At 32.9% G+C, this 15,569-nt stretch overlaps 1 protein-coding gene and 1 long non-coding RNA gene across 5 annotated transcripts in view; both read right to left on the bottom strand.

The window, feature by feature from the left end:
- Positions 1 to 3,579, bottom strand: part of LOC143069361 (uncharacterized) — a 52,226-nt gene extending 48,647 nt beyond the window's left edge. Inside the window, exons 1-2 of one of the 4 annotated variants that reach the window (XR_012976375.1) lie at positions 2,518 to 2,671; positions 602 to 711 (exon numbers count right to left, since the gene is read on the bottom strand). This is a non-coding gene — a long non-coding RNA (uncharacterized LOC143069361). Of the gene's footprint in view, positions 1 to 601; positions 879 to 2,517; positions 2,672 to 3,502 lie in introns of those variants that run through there. The other 3 variants (XR_012976376.1, XR_012976371.1, XR_012976373.1) reach the window with 3 other exon arrangements.
- Positions 3,580 to 5,844: 2,265 nt separating this feature from the next.
- On the bottom strand, positions 5,845 to 15,405 carry LOC143069344 (uncharacterized). Its single transcript, XM_076243934.1, has 7 exons — positions 15,261 to 15,405; positions 14,086 to 14,248; positions 13,312 to 13,404; positions 11,853 to 11,891; positions 10,667 to 10,801; positions 8,212 to 8,346; positions 5,845 to 6,342 (listed from the first exon to the last, which is right to left on the bottom strand). Exons 1-7 carry the CDS (start codon positions 15,336 to 15,338, stop codon positions 5,951 to 5,953), a joined length of 1,035 nt encoding a protein of 344 aa, XP_076100049.1. The 5' UTR covers positions 15,339 to 15,405; the 3' UTR covers positions 5,845 to 5,950.
- Between the last annotated feature and the right edge of the window lie 164 nt (positions 15,406 to 15,569).

Below are 15,569 nucleotides of genomic sequence, written 5' to 3'. Positions count from 1 at the left end.
AACTTTCTGTATTTTCTGAGATAAACTAGGATTTTCTCGAATTTGAATTAAGCTGAGATAATCTTAGTTTATCTGAGATAAACTGGGTTTATCTGATATAATCCTAGTTTATCTGAGATAATCTAAGATTAATTAATAAAAGTGGTTCAGGCTTGCCATACATGACGTCATTTTGTATTTTAAAACTTAAATGATGTATTTAAATTGGTAATTATGGTTGCAAACTTCATTAGAAATTTGAATTGAGATATTGACCATATCTTGAGGAAAATAATTTTATTTTGGAATAAAGGAAGGGGGAGGTGAAAAAAATTGGAGGGAGACAATCTTTCTCATTTCAGATTTCAGAAATTAAAAAAAAAATTCTCTCAAATATTTTTTTTTGAGGGTTAACATTCAAAGGCATAGTGTATTGCACAAACGCAAAAAACGAGATTTTTTTTTTGAGGGGGGGGGGGGGTCAATTCGCAACAGCATAGTATAGCACAAAAGCAAAACATTGAATATAAATTCAAATCAAATAACCAATTCCTTGACTACAGTTATTCTGTGTCAGAAACTTATTATGTGTCTAAAATTTAATTACAATCCAAATTCAGACCTGTATCAAGCCGGTGAATATTGTGTCCATTTTGATCCCAACTTTACAGGGTTAGACATCTGCGGTCGAATCCAGCTGCACTCAGCAAAGCAATCTATTGCAGTTGTATTCTAAATCAAAAATACTAAATCATGCATTCAATGTTTCAATATTCGTCCAGCATATTCAGCTCAAACTATAAACACACATTGCTTTCTTTCTAGCAAACATAATGTGCCTTTTGGCATGGGATGCCCTGTTTAACTCATCACTATCGGACAACACTTCAACCATTTTAATCTATTATGAAACAGTTTCTTCTGCTTTTTATATTTCATTGTTTGTTATTTCGCTTGAAGGTGTGGTAGATTTTAAGCTGACTAAACGTAAACCGAATATTTTCAGTTAAATTATCTGATGCTTCACATAGTAATTGCTGGTCAATGGTCACGTGTGTCATTGGAAGTCAAGCGATACTAATGATATAGCTTTACAGACATACATACACCCTATGATTTTGTCTAAAAGGTTCGTTAACCAACTTATAGTTCAGTTTACAAATATTTAAAAATTTGTCTAGTAAATAAAGTCGACGGACAACTAATTGATCATTTTTTTCCGAGCTTATTTAACCCGCGAGACTTAAGCATTGGTGAAATATAGGGGAATGAACTAATGAGTTTATATGATTACTTGGATAAAATATTTCAACAATTGTCTTGTCTTGTCTATATTAAGTGCCAATCTGCCTATTTCAACAATTGTCTTGTCTTGTCTATATTAAGTGCCAATCTGCCTATTTCAACAATTGTCTTGTCTTGTCTATATTAAGTGCCAATCTGCCTATTTCAACAATTATCTTGTCTTGTCTATATTAAGTGCCAATCTGCCTATTTCAACAATTGTCTTGTCTTGTCTATATTAAGTGCCAATCTGCCAGTGAATCAGGCAGTGGTGAAATCATCTCCAACAACAACCCAATGCACGAATATAACATTAGTTTTCTTTAACTGTTCAGGTAATATGTATTAAGAAATAGCCTAGCTGATAAGAAAAACTAGTAGATGTAACAAAGTTAGGACTATTTTATATTTTTCTTATAGTATTTTTTTTGATGAATTTTATAACAATTGCATTATGAATTTTTGTACTTGTATTTTCAAATTTGCAAAAGTATTACCTCCTCCAAAACATCTAAATATATATATAGCTATTATATGTTTTATATAGAATATGAATTCTGTTTAAATTTCAATATTGTCAATTTGTATGTTTGTAATGATTTTCATGTTTGTCTTGGTAACAATCCAATATTTGGATTTTACACAAATAAAATGATTTGATTTGATTTGATTTGGTAATTCAAAATATAATTTGGTTGAAATGCACTGGAAATTAACAATTTATGGAAGCTGACTCAGTAATTTGCTATCACTTTAACCAAATGTTATCTATAGATATGTCAAATTACCAGAAACGAAGAATCTACTATTTCTTACTCAGGATGAGTGCGACTTCAAATTAGGATGGTTAGGTACGTAAGTGGGTTTTTTTTCGGCCATGTTTCAAAATTCTTCTATTTGTGTCTGGTTTATACAATTTACAAATAAAATTGAAAATGGAAATGGAGATTCAATTTTTCTAAGAGACAACAAAGAACGGAAAATAGCCGAAGACCACTATTGGTCTTCAACACACCGAGAAAATCCCGCACACGGTGGTGTGCTTCAGCTATACAAAAATGTGTACTAGTTCAGTGATAATGAACGTCATACTAAACTCCGAAACACATCATCTAACCTTATAAATATTAATGATTTAAAGACATCATCATTTTAAGGAAACTGTGATCATATACAATCTAAGGTCAAAGATGCGAATAGAGAAAACGGAATTGTTCAAAAATTGTATAATTAAATATATATAAAGTTACTTACTTTTATATTGCGTCGATAAATGTGTGAATTGTGAGCAAAGTGAGTTGTGTATACATAAAACGTATATTATTTAACATTTATCCCAGACATTTAAATTCATTGTAACGTTTGGAGACAATACAGCGCAGAACAAAACGTGTTTGAAACTAGCTAAACGTGTAACCTCACACTGATTTTATCTCAATTAAAGTTCACAGTATGATAGCAATGATTATACTTAATTGGAAGGGAACCCTTTTATCGATGGCGTCCTAATTTGGACATCCCGAGTACTTGTATCTAATTAATAGACAGCGAAAAATTCGTTAATGAATAAATTTCAGTTTACTCTTTTCATCGAAGATTTTGTGTACACAAACATATGTAACTATCTCTAACGTGTAGTCCTATAATATAAGACTCTGGAGGTTCATATCATTTACATTCAACGTTTTTTATCGGATATTTTTTTTTTACTATCAATGTTGAACCCCAGATAAAAAACGTTGAATGTAAATGATATGAACCTCCAGAGTCTTATATTATAGGACTACTCTAACGTGCTATAAAGAAACGACTTATTTTATTATCATATATAAAATAGAGATGTAGTATTATTGCCATTGAGACATCTATCCACCAAAATTCAAATGTATGTACTAAGCAATTATATTATTATAGGCAACTAAATTGTCATCAACAATGAGAATGCCCCATACTGCATAGTTTGCTATAAAAATCCCCGACATGAAAAATATGAAACAATTCAATTGAGAAATCTTACGTAAGACCAACACAACATACAAAATGTGGCGGTGTTAAACATGTATGTGAGCGCTCAACCGTCCCCTTATAGTTGGACAATATTGCTCATCCACAACATATTAAAGAACAAACAATAAAAAGCGAAACACATCTAACAAAAACACAGCAGGCGTTGTAGGGTAAAACAATCCTATGTATTCTGAAGAAAATTATGATTAAAACATGGTTACATTTGCCTTACCTTTGGTTATATTGACAATTCATTAAATTGTTGTTTTCATATTGCTGTATATATACACACACAGACATTCAATCTCTGGTTTATTTAGACCTCTAGTGTTATCTATGGTATACTAGTATACATAGCAATATGGGCACCAGAATGATAACAACACATTTATAAATGTTGTCCATCCGATGTGATTATCTGAATTTACCTTCATCAGGATCACGCGCTCGGACCACTCAAAACAAATTATGGTCAAGCTAGGAAAGTATAAATACGAAGACACGTCATGTGACCATTCGGAAATTAAACCATGAAAATATATATCTATAATACTAAAATTACGAGGTCCAATTTGTCAGCCGTCATCACGTAAAAAAGACGAATCAAAGAATTCAACTTTATATATAACTAATATAGTACAAAGGTGTAGATTAAAAATTACACCACTCCAGGCCCTTTTGTTTTCCACGTAATTAATATTGCCAATAATTAAGAAGTTCCGGGTCGAGTCCGATACCGATACCAATAGTATATTCACCTGTTACCGATTACCTTATCTGTACGTTCCGCATCTGACAGGCGTACCACCAAACGGTGTATTCAGGATTAATATGCTATATAGTATTACACGGGTCATAATAACAGGGTTGAAACTACTTAATTGTCAAATTGTTACCTATTGTAGTATTTTAATCAGTTAGACTTTCTAAGATAACACTAAAAATCTGGACTAAAATAAGGCGTATAGGTACAGTTTTCAATTTGTTAGCGGGCATGACGTAAAACAGCGAATCAAAGAATTCAATATTTATAACTAATATAGGACAATGCTGTTGATTAAAAAATACTCCATTCCAGGACCTTTTGTTTTCCAAATAATTAATATTATTAATAATTGATAAGTTCCAGTTCGACGGGTTCAAACAGAAAGATTTGAAAGCAGAGAAAACTGTGTATCGTATAATCAGCATGACTTTATCAGATGACAATACTAATACTAAAATAAGGCTTGCGCATAGTTATATACTTTAATTCAGTCACGGACCCGCGATATACGGGTGTGTTCTAGTTGATACTAGATATACTCATAGCCAAATGCATTAAATAACTCATCGTAGATACCGAGATGAGAGAGAGTTGGAATCTTGTCTTGTGATAACTTTTAAGTTTATTAGCAAGAAATTTACAAAAAAAAGTGTGCCATAAATCATGTCTGTACTGAGGAACTGACTACTGAAAGGATGATCCTCTAGTGAACAAACTGTCCGACGGCAGTGGTATAGACATAGTGATAGTAAAAGAAAACTTCACCCATCCGGCAGTAAAACCTATATGCATTTTGTATAAGAATGTACGTGTAACTGTTATTCTTGATAACTGCATATTTGTCTGGGTGAAGTTGTAAATTGGCAGTTTTAGGAATTTTGTAAATCCCTGATAATATTAAGAATCGCCCAAAGTATTTAACCTATTACCTATTTAAACCTTATAAAATTTATTATTTTATTTAGAATAACATATTTGAACTATATTTAAAAACAAAAGCTATTACCGAATCAAATTTTTGAATGACTGTGATTACGAATACAAATATGTAACTACTAGTACCCTGCAGCTGCGTTATAGGCCCCCCAGACCGACAGTTTTTACCAACATTTAAATAAACCTTGTCAAAAACACAAATGTAAGATAATTATTTCGTTGACTAAAACATGTGATTCAAAATATGAATCAACATCCCTACAGGAATAAACCATTTTTTCACTTCTCATAACCCACTGTATTTTCATGCGCATGTCCTTAGTCAGGAGCCTGTTGTTCGGTGGTTGTCGTTTGTTGGTGTGAATCATGTATGTTTCTCGTTTTTATATAGATTAGACTGTTGGTTATCCTGTTTGAATTGTTTTACACTGTTCAATTTGGTGCCCTTTATATATTCCTGTTCCGTGGTGTGAGCCAAGCCTCCGTGTTGAAGGTGGTACTTTGACCTATACTTGTTAACTTTTTATACAGTGTGACTTGGATGTACTGTTTTACATTGGCAATCATACCACATCTCCTTTTCTATATATTAATGTTTCTTAAACTGTTGATCAAAAATGCAATGAATTATATCAAGATTTAATAAAAATTTATAAAATATGGAAAGTAATTGAAATTTCAGTAACATCTGGAGACCTTGTGTGCTACCGTGCGATTCAAATAGCTCTCCAGATATTACTTTATCCGAGGTAAGTGACCTTAGAAACAAGGTCAAATTGTTCTATGTTTGTCTTGATGACTACACGCGATTGGCAGATCCATTGTTTGGCCTAGAAGTCATACTTCTCTTTCGATCACAAAAGAAGTAAAAATATGTTGCAAGGTACATTTTAATATGAAAGCCAAATCTAAAAAACATTACAAATAATAGAAACTTTCGCTTTAAATAGTGTTCGATTCAATTCCTCTTTTTTCCATTTATTTGCGTCTGTCATTTAAAGCCTTCAGGATCTTAGACAATAAGAGTTTCTCCTTGAGATCCCTGATTCTATTTATTCTGGATACTAATGAAACAGCGTTTGATGATGATTTGTCATTACTAGACTCTAAGACTTGGTCAATGCTTTGTACTGTGGGCTTTGGACGCATGGTTTTTCTGTCGCCATCTGGCTTACGACCAGCACCGGTTGGCCTTGGACGGGCACCTGTTGGCCTAGGACGAGCACCTGTGGGCCTTGGACGCATGTCACCCTCTGGCTTACTACTATCGTTATTGTCATTATCACCCATTCCCTCGTCTGTTTTATCACCATTTGGTTTCTTGTCCATCTTTTCTATGGCATCGCTCTTCAGAGCTTTGTTGAACGACTCTGTACCAATATAACAAATTGTTTAAATGTATGTACTTTAACAGATATATGATAAACAATTTTGATATCACAGGCATTAAAAAGTAATATACTTAGTTTAATTTGAACCCCATTGCATGTTATTATAAACGATTGTAATCAGCAACGTAAACAAATAAATTATATCAATGAAACTTCTCCCACCCTTGTCCTATAATATAAGACTGCAGGTTCATATCATTTACATTCAACGTGTTTTATCGGATATTTTTTTTTACTATCAATGTTGAACAAGACTCTGAGGTTCAACATTGATAGTAAAAAAAAATCCGTTGAATGTAAATGATATGAACCTGCAGTCTTATACTATAGGACTACCACCCCTGTCTACGGGTCTGCTCAACGGTAATGGAGCATATATTTTTCTCTGTTATTCAAAACTGCATGATTAAACATAAAATTAAAAAAAAACAAAAAACAAAAAAAAAAACAAACACATTGTTGTTCCATAACAGAGAGCCCTCTTACGATATATCTACTATTATTTATACTGCACTCGTTCTATTTGATCAGTCAAAATGCGTTGACCGTATTCTATGTCATATACAGTCACTGACCTGATATCACTTTTCCTCAGGAATATTTAAATAGAAATTGTCGAAATTATATCTAATTATTCATACGACCTCTTCAACCTGTTCTTATTTCAAATGTAAACAACGATGCGTTTACAGACTCAAACTTGTTTCTTTTACAGTTTTTGGGAAAACATTTTTCACTTGTTAATATTTTATGTTTGCAACCTATAAATCATAAATTTATGTTTATTGTTGATTTTTTAGTCTGTAAACAAACGAATTCGTTCACCATTGCTTCCGGTTTCAACAGGTAATGATGTACATTTCATCGTGTTGTATATTTCTCCGTCTGTGTGATATGAGGTCTTTTTAAAGGGGGATTTTTCCCAATATTTAAATCAAATAAATAACATTAACACACTAAACAACAATTGTAAATGTTTTTTTTTTATATTTCAGCATAAAGACAATAATAGTGCATTGACTTGACACATCAACGATATAAGGATTCGGCCCGAAACGGGGAAAAAGCTCGGCACAGCCTCGCATTTCCCCGTTTCTAAGCCTCATCCTTATATTGTTGATATGTCAAGTCAATGCACTATTATTGTCTTTAAGTACATTGCATGTTTGTTTCATTATATTACGTTATTTTGAGTGGCTAACCGCAATCTCGCGTCCTTCTGAAATTGACATTCATTACACAATGAAATTTAACATTCATGATACACGAGGTTCCACAATAATATAAAGTGCACAGGTAAATTAATTAAAAACTGAATCGAAATCGTATTTTTATGATCCTAGCTAAAAATGTACTGATAAGTATTGAATGTTTCTTTTTAAAATTTCATATGGTTGTAAAGGCGTTGACCGTGCGCACATTTTTAGAATTTTTTGAAATGAAGCGCGGAATACAAACTATGATGTACTTCGGTCAACACTTTTACACCCAAATGAATTTATAAAATGAAGCATTCAATTCTTAAATAATTTTTAAAATCTTGTTTTTATCTAGGATAAACATTGCATGTTGTCCGAAAGTCACTTGTTCCCTAATGGTACGCATAATTCTGACAGTGTTTTTTTACAATGTCCAAAGGCGCGCAATAAAGTAAAATAAATCTGTTGTATACTTTACATGCTTTAAAAAGTTGTTCGTTCGATTTTACCACTCCTGCTGAAAGATGTTGATTGTACCATAAGCGCTATCTGACAATTTTGCAAGTATGGAAAAAAATGGAGGAAGAATTTTGTGTGTCTTAGACTTCAAAATAATTAATAAATAAAACAATCATATAGATTACTTTACCAGGATCGGTGTACTCGGATCCGTCTATTGTAGCAATAACTTCAAGAAATCGTCCAAGAGTGAACATCTCTGAGACACCAATTGAGATTTTTTCCAAAATTGCAGCCATAGTGCCCACTGATTTCAAGTCATCTTCTATAAAAGTTAGTATATTTTATATGAGTTTCAAGTGAAATATTGTATAGTTGTACACAAAATAGACATTTGCATTACATAGTACAAAGTAATCGCCTATGAGAATAATAAGGTTTATGTACCCTTCTGTGGCCATTTTTGTACGAACTTTTCAAACTTCAATTGTATCAAAACTACATATATTATGAATAATAGAGATAGGCCATTTTGTACATATTCCAAGGGGAAACATGATGCAAAGCATTATTTTTTACTGTTCCATTGCATTTAATAGAAAAAGAGGACTTTGTGGCAAATAAATCAAGATTTTTATAGAAAATCCACAGCCTTTATCCTTGTATTCTCATATTTGGCAATTTGATGACTGATAGATATAGGATTATTGCATGCAGTGCTAGCATTGATTTCCTTAAAACAAGTTTATAAATGTAGTTATTGGTTAAGACAAGTATAAATATGGCCAAAATCAAGTACACCTTTTAGGGTGCGCTCGACTTTAGTGACTCAGCACGAGGTGTTTTGCAATTTACAGGTTACTTAGAACTTTTTGTAAAAAATAAACACTAGCACATCATAGAAAATCGAGTGAGTCATTTATGTTTCAAATTTTATAACAAAAATCTCTGTATTAAAGGCTGTGGATTTTCTATAAAAATCTTGATTTATTTGCCACAAAGTCCTCTTTTTCTATCAGATGCAATGAAACAGTAAAAAATAATGCTTTGCATCAAGTTTCCCCTTGGAACATGTACTAAATGGCCTATCTCTATTATTTATTATATCTTTAGTTTTGATACAATTGAGGTTTGAAAAATTCGTACAAAAATGGCTACAGAAGGGTACATAAACCTTAATGAAGCATTGCTTATGATGCAATTATTTAGTTTAAGAAGACTGGAAGTGTTAATGTTGTCATTTTAATGTTATAATTAACACTGCCATTAAAGTGGCAGGTTTGGCATGCCACAAAACCAGGTTCAACCCACCATTTTTTCATAAAATGCCCTGTACCAAGTCAGGAAAATGGTCATTGTTACATTATTGTTCGTTTCTGTGTGTGTTACGTTTCGGTAATACCAATATATCGTTACTGATAAATAGGATGTCCATTTAAAGAAAAAAAACATCGTAAATTTTGAGTTAGTAATACCATCATCTTTTTATAAAAACAAGTCCAATAGTTATCAAAGGTACGATCATCTGTAGACGAAGTTACGATCATTATCGTGTTGTTTTTAATCTCGATTTTCGTTCTTCTGATTGTTTGTATACCATTGAGGAAAAACACATTCAATGGCATTAGAATAATTGGCCCTACTAAAATTTCCCTAAATTTGTGTCCGCCATATTGGGTAGTCCGAGATTACTCTGACGTCCAACGGCTGTTTTGCCAGACAAGCTGGGGCCGTGGGACGTCAGAGCTCGTCCCATATCAAAAAGTGGATATTTGCCCACCCAAAATAGATGCACTGCTTCGTCGCTTCTGATGCCGACTGACGGCCTTGGAATTATATAATTCGGGCATCAATCTATTCATTTTTCATTTATCTCTTCATTTATGTAAGTTTCACCTACCTGCGAACCTTTATTTTTCCATATTTTAACAGTTTTCACAGTGACCCATCGATTTCGACATTTTGACTTTCACTTTCAAATGGACGTCAAGTTACGAGAGAGTTCGTGGTCTCGAGACTCAAAATATGCAAATATTTATATTTTTTCACCTCCTTTATAGGAGATCGATGTTTAACATTTAGTAGCAACCACGATTTTTCACCTCCTTTACAGGAGATCGGTATGAAGCATTTAGTTCCGACCACGTTACAATCGGAAGTTCTCGGACATTTAGATAACTTGCATCGTAAATGAACGAGGTGTTACATTATGGTCATTTGCATAAATCATCACTGTTTTCTCGTGGTCACGTGATTATCTTTGAAAATGAAAGGCAAAATGCCGAAATCGATGGGTCATTGTGAAAACTGTTAAAATATGGAAAAATAAAGGTTGGCAGGTAGGTGAAACTTACATAAATGAAGAGATAAATGAAAAATGAACAGATTGATGCCCGATTTATATAATTCCAAGGCCGTCAGTCGGCATCAGAAGCGACGAAGCAGCGCATCTATTTTGGGTGGGCAAATATCCACTTTTTGATATGGGACGAGCTCTGAGTCTGACGTCCCACGGCCCCAGCTTGTCTGGCAAAACAGCCGTTGGACGTCAGAGTAATCTCGGACTACATATTGGGATGATCGTTATTGCAGTTACGATCATCACGTTGACACAAGTGATGTACATCATCTAAGAATAAACCAACCTGTTAGGTCACTAATGTCCAACACATTCTCCATCGTTCTCCAACCATTATATCCACAGGTCAAAATCTGTACCAATGCAGACATTTTTGCATCTTCAAAAGTAGCCTCTGTGCTAAAATCTGTTGCGATGTATTCTGTAGGTTAAAATAAACAAAATTCCCATCAATAATTTTAAAATGCAAATTGTAATTTTATACTCAAAGTACAATTATATAAGGTAAACTAGAAAACCATCGACATGTTGAAATTTACTTTAGATCAGTTATTTATTAATTACATAAACCGTTTTTTAAACAAATAATACAGAAACAACTGCAAATCGGGTTTTAAAATTTTGATAAAAGTTTATACTGTTTATTCGATAGTTTATTTCGGATTAAATAGTCGTTTTTCTTGGAGTAATTTTTGTAACTTACTTTTGCTTGATACACTAAGGATTTCAAAATGCATCTCATTTAGTCGTCACCTCAAACAAATATCAGAATAGCCGAATTACTTATTAATTCAGTAAACCATTATTAGAAATAAACGTGATGATTGATTTTCAAGTAGTTAACCTACTAGTATTTAAGGTTTATGACCGGCCTTAAGTAGCCATTTTTTTCCAAACTTCAATTGTATCAAAACTACAGATATAATGAATAATAGAGATCGGCCATTTAGTACATATACCAAGGGGAAACTTGATGGAAAGCATAATTATTTACTTTACTGTTTCAATGCATTTACTAGAAAAAGAGTACTTTGTGGCAAATAAACCAAGATTTTTATAGAAAATCCACAGCCTCAAATACAGAGATTTTCGTTATAAAATTTGAAACAGAGATTACTCACTTGATTTTCTATGATATGCTAGTGTTCATTTTCTACAAAATGTTCTAACAAACCTGTAAATTCCAAAACACCTCGTGCTGAGTCACTAAAGTCGAGCGCACCCTACAAGGTGTACTTGAATCGGTCCATATTCTTTTTTGTTTTAATCAATAACTACATTAATAAACTTGTTTTTAGGAAATCAATGCTAGCACTGCATGCAATAATTCTATATCTATCAGTTATCGAATTGCCAAATATGAGAGTACAAGGATAAAGTCTGTGGATTTTCTATAAAATTTCCATATGTTTAGCATTGAATCACCACAAGGGTACATAATCCTTTAAAGTATATTTGGAAATATCACTTACCTTTCTTACAATCTTCCAAGAAAAGACTCTTTGGACCACCTGTAAAACAAATTGAGGTATATAGTGACTTCCGCTTCAGCAAGTAAAATAAGAAGACTAAAACACATTAATTAATTTCTTATTACATGTACGAGGACTTTTGGACAAAATGTTGATAAGATATTTCTTTAACTGTTACTTTTACGGAAGTGTTTTATTGTGCATGGTATACAATAAAGTGACGAAATCACATTTGGTTAAATCAATTTCGAACCTCGTTCAGACAGATACGTGATAGCTCTATGTATTTGAAATAACTGTTGCTCATATCTATAATACTAAAATTACGAGGTCCAATTTATCAGCCGTCATCACGTAAAAACGACGAATCGAAGAATTCAGCTTTATATATAACTAATATAGTACAAAGGTGTAGATTAAAAATTACACCACTCCAGGCCCTTTTGTTTTCCACGTAATTAATATTGCCAATAATTAAGAAGTTCCGGGTCAGGTCCGATACCGATATCAATATTATATTCACCTGTTACCTATTACCTTATCTGTACGTTCGGCATCTAACAGGTGCACCACCAAACGGTGTATTTAGGATTATGCTATATACACGGATCATAATCACAGGGTTGACACTACTAAATTCAATCATTGTCAAATTGTTACCTATTGTAGTATTTTAATCAGTAAGACTTTCTAAGATAACAATACGAATACTAAAAATCTGGACTAAAAATAAGGTGTATATAGGAACCGTTTTCAATTTGCTAGCGGGCATGACATAAAACAGTGAATCAAAGAATTCAACTTTATTTATAACTAACATAGGATAATGCTGTTGATTAAAAAATACTCCATTCCAGGACCTTTTGTTTTTCCAAATAATTAATATTACCAATAATTGATAAGTTCCAGTTCGACGGGTTCAAACAGAAAGATTTGAAAGCAGAGAAAACTGTGTATCCTATAATCGGCATGACTTTATCAGATAAAAAATAATACTAAAATAAGGCTTGCGCATAGTTATATACTTTAATTCAGTCATAGACCCGCGATATCACGGGTGTGTTCTAGTCTAATATATGATGAAACAGCTACTAGGACCAACTTAACCAGTCCTTCAACTGTTTTTACTAAATTTTACATTTAATGACCCCACTATGAACTGATTTTACAAGGTTTACGATCAATTTGTTAATAAATTACAATGTATTACAGATGATTAGACAACACGATGGATGCCACCAGGAAGGAACTCGCGTACCCCTAAGGATCAACAGTCCAGTTTACAGCTTGTGTGAGTAAAGTCAATATTCGCTAGCCAAGGGTTACGATCCAGTCCCCTTCTTTCTGGAACGTAACTGATGGTTAGCGAAGATGAGTTAAGTCCGGTTTTCTCAACAAAAAAAAATATTGTTCATCTTTTCTATCATCCTGTGTTCGTCATATTTTGAGCTAAACATACCTCCAATATTTGGTAGGTAGGAATCCATTATCCACAAATGAAAGAGGAGTTCTTGTTCTTCTTCAGTAAGTTCCAGCTCTGTGGTCCAGTCATCTGAAACAATCACGTGACATATATCGTTAAAACAATCAGACGTATAACGTAAAAACCATTGACATTTAAAGTATAAACCGTTTGATATTGTTTCATGCTTATAATAATGCTTCAAAGATGTTTTTCTGATGTTGTTGGCTTCGTTCTTTTTGACTAGATTTCTTTACGAACTTTGTATATGATAGACCTCAAAATGCTTGTATTATAGCATCCATTAATCTCAAAGCGTTTTGGTTTAATTGCCCATAGTTTATTTTTTATTGGCAAGATTATTTTTTTCATAATTCAAATATTAATTATTGTTTAATTATTGTTTCCTTATTTTATAATTTGTGTTTAGTAGACGAGTTGAAGACCATGGGACCATTTACATAATTTCGTCAAGGTTCAGCTAGCAAGCAAGCAAGCTTACCAAGGATATTACCGTTACTTACACACTCAATGCAATCGGCTGTAATAAATTCATAACTTTTATCAAGGATTTGTATGTTACTAAGCTTTCTTTTATTTAAAGATACACCTTTTTCGCTAGCAGAGGGGAGATGATCGTAACCCTTGGCTAGCGAAGATGAGATATATAAGCGTGAAATAAATCACGGTAAGATAAGTTCGTTAATTCAAAGATTGTCAGGTACCAAAGAAGTAAAAAAGAAGATCGTGCAAATTAAAAACAGTACTTACGTTGTAATATCTTTTGGGTAATAGCCTCGATGTCGCTCAAATCCTTCTGGACTGATTGAAGAAATTCCTGTACTTCTACAGTTGTTGCTTCTCCCAGTTCCTTTTCTAAGCCCTGTCGGTCATATGCGTATCTCACAACATTGTGCAGGTCAAATTCACGGCTCTATAAAACAAAACATCAGTAAAAGCTCACTTTATCTATCTTATGTCTACCCGTCTCATACTTGAAGTAAAATTAAAATCACGAAAATTACTATAAAATTTTCAATGAAGCAGAAAATATGATAGAAGGAGAATGCTGCTTTTTTGAAAGCTAATGTCATATTAATAGAACATATTGCTCCTGTTGTTGTTTTAACTATAACTGATTTAACGCCTAAGTAAGTCCAAATGTCAAATAAGGACATTAGAAGCATGACAGCAGTTTGTCCACAATAAAGTGTTCATCAGAATAAAAATATGTTTTAAGAATTCTGAATTATTTTCGTCGACAGTTTTATAAACTGTTTTCTCAACTTTAATGTTGGAAGGCCAAATCAAACACGATTTGAAAGAAATCTGCAAGCAAGCAATACAGTCAAAAAGGTGACAAATAGTCTAACGCTGTCATTACCTAGGGTAGACGCATTCGTGTTTCAAATACAGTAATTAAAAATTAGTGTTTCAAATACAGTAATAAAAAATTTTATCAACAGAAAATTGGCAGAAAATGACCATGCTAATGATATTTCCTGTCAACACAAAAGTACTGACAACTCCGCTGGTGATATTCTCGGGATAAAATTTAGAAGGCCAAATCGAACACGATGTTGAAGATCTCTGCAAGCTGAAAAGTCCTAAAGCTGTGTCGAATACGGCTAATGCATCCTAAAACAAGTTCTCGTTATAGTATACAATTAATATTATAAAACTGTATCTAAATTGTTAAAAAAAAATTTATATTTTCTCTTTTTGCACATGCACAGCAACCTTGAGATGGAGCCTCCCGTGTTAGTTGGGTCCGTAAAATGTTGTACTTTTTTTATGACAACTCGTACGATAACAAAGGAGCATACGATTTAACCATACATTCGTATATAGGAGTATAAAAAAAGTATCACAATACCACAGAAATATATGGACTTTGATCTCAAAGGAAACACCTGTCAAACTTAGGTTTTTACATTTACACTTACCTGCAACTTTTTAATTGGCGATGACTGACATATCAAAACAGAAGCCAAAACAATACAAGCGAAATACAACTTCCCCATGCTGCTTCCTTATCAGTTTGTTCTCTCTTCAAAGTTGTTGTTCACGATAAAACATTTATAGAATGTAAGTCTCTTTATATACCAACAGCTGAACCATGCCCACGATTTGTAAGCTTCAGAGTTTTGAAATGACGATTACACAATTAAAACTGTAATCCGTCTCTTTATCCCAGTTTAATTATGAACATGTCCAGCGTTTTTAACCTTTAGTTTCTTTGTTATGGGTTTTAA

Source organism: Mytilus galloprovincialis, chromosome 1, assembly GCF_965363235.1.
Source record: "Mytilus galloprovincialis chromosome 1, xbMytGall1.hap1.1, whole genome shotgun sequence".
Taxonomy (NCBI): domain Eukaryota; kingdom Metazoa; phylum Mollusca; class Bivalvia; order Mytilida; family Mytilidae; genus Mytilus; species Mytilus galloprovincialis.
This window is presented reverse-complemented; position numbering and strand designations above follow the sequence as displayed.